Raw genomic sequence first — 6,963 nt, 5'->3', positions numbered from 1 at the left:
TTTCATTTAAAAGTGAGTTCCAATTATAACGTTTCAGAAAATGTTTATTTTTGTATTTTGAAAAAATGTTGATATACAATATTTCAACAAAAATCTGAAATGTTATAAATCTAAAAAATGTCTACCTTCTCTTACTTTAAAACAAAAACCATCCCCTACTCTTTTTTTTTTTCCTTGGGGAAAAAGGGAAGTAAAATTCAAAGTTTAGTTTTGAGGAAACCACGTTTTTCTATGTAATGGAATCAGTACTGCTGCTGTAATGGAATACTGGCCAATCAAACCGGTCCTGAGCAGCTGTACGTGATGATCCCTTCCCTTATAAAAGTGTTTAGACTCCTCCCTGACAAGCCATGTCAAAGCAGAAAGAAAGGACAGTTAATAGTTACTATGCTTTGGCATGCAGCTTAGGACGTGGTGTACTTTGGTGAAGGAAGGTGGCACACAGAGCAGTCTCTTTTCTGTATTCCAAAGGAAGTGTCAGTCACACCAGAGATGATTTCCAATGAATATTGCTGGGACTGTTAGCAATTGGCCTGATCCTGCTTCAACTGAGGCCATCTGTTTAGCTGCTGACATAGTGGGCGAATATTGGGCCCCTAACCCTTACTCCTTAGCCAGGAGTAATGACCCACCAGGAAACTCAGGTGACAATAAAGTTTCCAGAGTGTAGTAGGAACAGTGTGGTTTCTCTTTCTTAGGCAGTGACAACAGGCTTCAGTGAATGGATACTGAAAATAAATATTCAGAAAGTTAACAAAACTATTTCCATTTTTTGTTGCTCACAAAGTGAACAGGCAGCATGAATCCAAATCCATTCTTTCATAGATTCATAGATTGTGAGGGGCTGGAAGGGACCTTGCAGGTCATCGGGTCCAGCCCCCAATGATCTGGACTTGAGAGCAGTTGGAGCTAGGAGAGCGTCCAAAGGGATGCAGATTGCCCTTGACTTTTGCTTAAACTACTCAACACTTCTCATAATGTAGTCCTGAGCCACTTGCGGATTTAAACTGGCTTCTGATCACTTATACCGATTTATACGTAATTTCTGTTCAGAGCCTTGGAGAATCTCCCTCCTTGCACAATTACCTGCCACTGCCCTGGGGTAGGTTTTTCCTCTCCAGCTTGCAATGAAACTTTATGACTGTGGAGTTTGAGTATGTGTTAAGATTATGTGTCGTTTCTTGTGCTGCTCTCTATCATCTCTCACTTTCCTTTCCAGTAGTTTCACGTTCCCTTTGCTGTGTGGAAAAGCTTTTAATCTGCTCCAGCCTTCCTGCTCAATTTATCCTGGTTCCACCCCCCACCCCCACCCCCCCGGGGACTTTCCTAACTTCCTTCTGTAAAGTGAGGAAAAAACAGATGTAAGCATTGAACATGCACCTCTACAAGCTCAGAAAAAAGTTGTGCTCTCTCCTTTCCCTGAGCTAGGTTTCTATTGTAGGCGGTGCATTCCTTGGGAGGGAGGGTGTGTATGTGTGTGGGGGGGGGGGGGGAGGGAGCCATCCCACATTCAAGTGAGTTCTTATTTAATGGGGGTCTCCATGCAGGTCAGAAGACAGAAGAGATTTTCCTGTTTCCCGCTTTCATAGAGAGAGAGACATTTACGTGCCACAGAGGCATGGAACGTTTAACTGAACTAACCCTAGAGGAAGCAGCTGCAAGGGCCAATCAAGATGCCTGGATGCATATCAAGGAGGATTTCAGGAAAATGCGTTGGACTGTGATTTTTTGCATGCTGTCTGTGCTAGTCCTAACATTACCCACAGCCTATCTGCTGGTTGGAAGTTTCAAAGCCCACAAACTTAGCCTGGATCAGGTAAGAACATGTCATTTATCTATGATTTAAGCAAACTTTAACAAAACTCTCTTCTTTTCTTAATGTTTTTGATTTGGAAAAAGACTGTGTGTGTTTTCATGGGTGGGTGATTTGGGAAAATGTTAGAAATGTCCTATTATCCTCTTTCTTTTTTTTCTTTTTCCTTTTATATAGCAGATGAGGTAAAAGGAGATCTGAGGGTTTTTTCATTCTTTTTCTGACAAACTTTCCCCTCCTGTTCTTTGATTTTCCCCCTCTTCAATGGGTCAACCCCCTTGACTGATACAAATCAGTGTTATTGCACTGAATTAAACATCTATGAATCTATTAATTCAATTAGGGATTGGGCAGTACACCTCCTTACCCACTTTCTTGGGTTTACACTGAGATTTACCATGCGTCTCACCAAAGAGTGAGAGGAGACATGAGGTAGACATCTGCTAACTATTATGCACAGACATCTCTTTTATCTCTTTATCTCTTTTACACTTGTGTAAAATCGTTGTGTGTCTAGCACTTGCGTAAAATCATTGTATGTGTATAAATACCAGACAGGTCAAGGGCATGGAGGTCATGTCCACATTTGGAAGCAAATTTAAATTTCTCCCAAATTTGAAATTTTTAATATGGGCATCTGATTTGGGCCAATTACTGAGGCTGGCCCTAGAAATGAAATCCTCATCTGATTCCTAATAAAAAATTTCCCTAAGTTCAGAGGGACTGCACTGTTCCTTTTTAATAGTTAGCTGGCCATTGACCTCCACAGCTACACACTTGTAAGTTTTTGTTATGACACCATGGTACTTTAAGCAAGTGCATATTCCCACCGAGTCACTGAAATCAATGGGACAGCCCAGCTTCTAGCAGGTGAGCCTATGCCAATGCGTTTCCAGAATCAAGGCCTTAATCCATTTCAGCAATTCATCTCAAAGTCATTATTGAGTGCTTTTGTAGCCCAGACTTTATTTGTGAACGATAAAACATTGTTGCCATTCACAAGCATTTGAAAAGAGCTAATAATAGGCTGACTCCAAACCAAGTTTCCTTTCTGGCAGGCTTCTGCCAACAGATTTTTGACATGTATTTAATAGTATCTTGGGGCCCAACCTGCACTGAAATTTGCATGAGTGAATTCCTGCACCTGTATAGTGTATAGTACAGGGTCATGGCTTTGGTATCTCATGTTTCAAGCTCCTTCAGATAGGGACTTTGCCCAAGTCTGGCTTAGTTTGCACAGCAGAATGTAGCTTTGGCTGTGACGTTACCTCCAGGGAGCCTAGATATGTACTATTTAGTGTGTGCTAATGATCAAAGTCCATGCCCTGTTATGTCTTCACTGATATGGCTACTCATATCAGCTAGACCTGGCACAGCTACTGTCCAGACAACTACCTTTATTTCGTGCTTAGACATACTGTGTGTGTTTGTATTCCACTGAACGCAACGGCATCAACATTTGGACACTAGTTGTTAGTGCTATTACAATAGAAATAATAAAATAATAATCCATCAAGGAGGATTTTTACTTGACTGGCTTATAGTTGCAATGCGAAGGACATCAAAGTTGTATTTCTGAATGGCTTTGAGGTCTTCAGAGGGCAAGTGCTACATAAACATTAAGAATTGCTATACTCTGGATGATATTGTCACGTGTTATAGTTCTATAAATATATGTACAGTAATTACTACAGTGACATGATAATGCACTGATGATTTAATGATGCTATCAAATAAGCTGCAGCATTTGCAAATCCTAGTGGGCAAAAATAAAACCAACACAGCTGACTGTTTGCCATTTGAATTTATGCCAAGCAGAGTAGGTAGAACATTACACTCCTCAGCTAGTTACTATGTTCTGTAAATCTTCTTCTTGCTCCATTGATAACTGAGACTGTCACCAGTGAGAGGCAGCAACAAAACCAGTTATAGGTTTATTTGACTTTTTTCATCATTACTTTCTTCTCACTCCTCCAAGGAACAATATCCCAAATTCAGAGTATGGGCCTGGCCCTGCAGTCCTTACTCATAAGAGAAACCCCATTCATTTCCAGAAGAATATTCTCACAAATAACGGTGTTAAATCATCTTTTCTGAATGATTAAAAAAGGCATTTATTCCCCTTTAAATTTTAAAATTAAAAATCACACTTAAAGGCGGATTTTATTTACTCCCAAAGCCCTCTGTCGCAGGGGTCAGCAACATTTTTGGGCAGAGTGCCAAAACACCCACAACCTCAACTTGTAAGATGTTGGCACACCAGGGGCAGATGGCAGGGATCCACGAGGGACCTAATCCTTGTTGTAGCAGCGCAGCCCCGGCCCCTTCCCCGCTGTCCACCTTCAGACACATGTGCCAAGGAAAATGCCTTTATATGTGGTGCTCTAGCACCCATACTAAGGGTTGCCTCCCCCTGCTCTATTATAACTGGAAGTGTCAGCAGAGAAAAGGAGAAAAATGGCACCTCTACTGGGCTACACAGGAAGCATGAGAGCAGGTGGACAAACAGGAGAAACAGTATGCCTAGCTGATGACCCCTGAAGCAGAAAGGGACAAGTGAACAGGTTAATGAAAGGGACTTTCTTTTCCACCTTACAGTGTTCTGGCACAGGGGATAGGGAGGGGAATGTCATAATTTATTGCTGCCATAGATTATTAGTAAATTCCTGTTGCGTATTTTCCTACAGAAAATGGGAAGCAGTACAGGCTTTGTGGTGCAGAGATGTCTCTCTTGACATTTATTGCTAGGATGGTGAAGTGTACATGCCACTCCCTGCACATGGATATCTAAATAGCCCTGAACACATATAGATTCCCACATTCTCCTCCCTTTAGAAATTCCCCAGTCAGACAGGGAAGAGAATATTGAGGCCATGTATACAAACATTGAGTTTTCCCCTCCTGTTGCATCTGCTTCAGGAATAAGTTGCTGGAATCACGTTCCAGGGTGGATTCCCTGGGAAGCTTCAATCAAGTACAGATGGGGAAAAATGGGAATGTCCAGATAATTGACCCACTTCTTGGGGTTTTAAACAATGATCAGCAACAACTGTAACTAAGGAGCATTAGGGAAGACTAGAAACATTGAAAGTCCAACATTTTTATTTCTGCATCTCAATTCCATTTGTTAACTTTTTACAGTTCGAGTTCAGTCATGTGGCTGCCAGACTGACACAACAGCCAAGAATGTATCTGCTGCTGCCTATCGATTTCCTTAGTTAACCACTTAAAAACAAAGTGCTAAGTATTAATTGATGGTGTTTGCATTTAATTCCCACTGCTGTCAGTGGGATGTTGGTTGGGTTAAGTCAGAGGCATTCCGTAGCTTCAAGATAATAATAAGTCTATAGACGGAAACTGAACCAAACAGAAAGGCTGCATAAAGGGATGCGTTTTCCCACCACTCATTTTGGTGCTACTAGAGCAGGCTACAGCATATAGTTGGGCTTTCCAAGTCCTATCCACTGTAAAATGGGTCCGTTCCAGGCCTGCATTGGCCAGCATGAAGACTAACCAATCCCATTTGTGCAGAGCCACAAACAGTTATGTAAGTGACACAGTTCACAGGATGGAAGAATGGTTGTAGGAGGGTTGAGCTGAAGTCCTTCATCATTCTCCCAAGTCCATGATAATCTCCTCCCAAGCCCCAACTGTTTTACAGCACTGCTCTATTGCACATGTTTTATGCAAGTAGCATGGATTGCTTTTCATCTTGAACCAGCTTTCATGAAAATTAGGGTGGGTCTTTCCATTGACTTTCCAAGAAGTTAGAGAGGGCCCTTGAGAGAAAGGCCAAACTAAAGTAATACGGTGCACTGAAAGTTAAACCAAAGGGTATCATCTGAACAGCTTTGTTTGTGACACTTATGATGCCAGAGTTTCAATTAACTTTTCTACGTTTGACTTCTTTCAGATGGACACCCACACCCCCTTTCAAAAGGCACAATAAGGAAAAGCCTGTGGGCGGGGGAATCTTTGCCTATTTCCTTTCAGTGTTAAATGTAAATAAATGTCCTAGGGACTTTTGGCCAGTCTTGGAATTAAGAGACAGTAGCATCTTTTTGCATACCACAGGCTTCACAGTATTTAAAGTCTCTGTTTCAGGAGACAGTCGTCTTCAAATCAGATCTATGGTGGGATTTTCAAAGCATTCAGTGTCTACGTCTCTCTTCCCATTGTAACAAGTGGGAGTTTTTCTACTGTCTTCAGTGGAAGCAAACATAAGTCAAAGCTGAGAATTTTTTTAAATTGCACCTGATCGAGGAAGGGGAATAGAACAAGTACCCAATAATTACACACAAATTAGTCCTTTTAAACATACTTAACGTTTATAGGTACATCATGAGTTGTATAAATAAACCCTCCATATTGTATAATAACGCAACTTACATTTTCAACAGCTTCTTTCAGGTGAAAGGGTGTATGTATATACTTTGAGGTATATACACAACACATACATTTAGTATTACTGTTACCTCTCACATATTAACCTAGCTTTCCATAATTAAATACAAGTCTCACATAGCATTTTTCATCCATAGATCTCAAACCTCCTCACAAAGGAGGCCCTTCTTATTATCTCAGTTTATAGACAGTGAAACTGAGGCACAGACAAGACACTGCCTAAGGTCACCACTTGACAGATCAGCGACAGCACTGGGAATAGGATCCAGTTCATCTAATGGTCTACCCAGTAGTCCACACTTCTTTTCCTTCTATATTTAAAACTGAGTCAGTTTACCAAGTTAAGGTCCAGATCTTCTTTTTAAAGCTTGGAGGTGCTGGACATAAAGTTTCTATTCAAGAACACTCTGATTACAAGATAAAATTTAGGGCTGTAGAAAAAAAATCTGCATCAAAATTTTTTTTTGTCGGAAAAAAAAATCAAGTTTGACTAAATAAATATTTTCATAGAAAGTTAGGCTGAAATACTTTGCTGAATTAGGTACTAATCTAGTAACGCTATAAAATATACAAATACAGTATGGTTTGGGGGAGAAGTGTGAATTGAGAACTCCTCCACTATGATCCTGGGCTTCCCCTTTAGGAAAAATGACATGTTCAGCTGACCATGACTCTTGGACATTGCATCATAAGAATAGAGAGTCATATTCAAACGTCCCAACAAGTCTCATGAGAATTTGGGGGGG

At 40.8% G+C, this 6,963-nt stretch overlaps 1 protein-coding gene across 1 annotated transcript in view; it reads left to right on the top strand.

The window, feature by feature from the left end:
* Nucleotides 1-1,395: 1,395 nt before the first annotated feature.
* Nucleotides 1,396-6,963, top strand: part of TNFSF15 (tumor necrosis factor superfamily member 15) — a 19,968-nt gene continuing 14,400 nt past the window's right edge. The window contains exon 1 of the mRNA XM_019540633.1: nucleotides 1,396-1,816. Coding sequence (XP_019396178.1) covers nucleotides 1,472-1,816 — 345 coding nt within the window. The 5' untranslated portion in view covers nucleotides 1,396-1,471. The remainder of the gene's footprint in view (nucleotides 1,817-6,963) is intronic.

The sequence above is a fragment of the Crocodylus porosus genome, unplaced genomic scaffold (genome assembly GCF_001723895.1).
Source record: "Crocodylus porosus isolate Cpor-Errol unplaced genomic scaffold, CroPor_comp1, whole genome shotgun sequence".
Classification (NCBI taxonomy): Eukaryota; Metazoa; Chordata; order Crocodylia; family Crocodylidae; genus Crocodylus; species Crocodylus porosus.
This window is presented reverse-complemented; position numbering and strand designations above follow the sequence as displayed.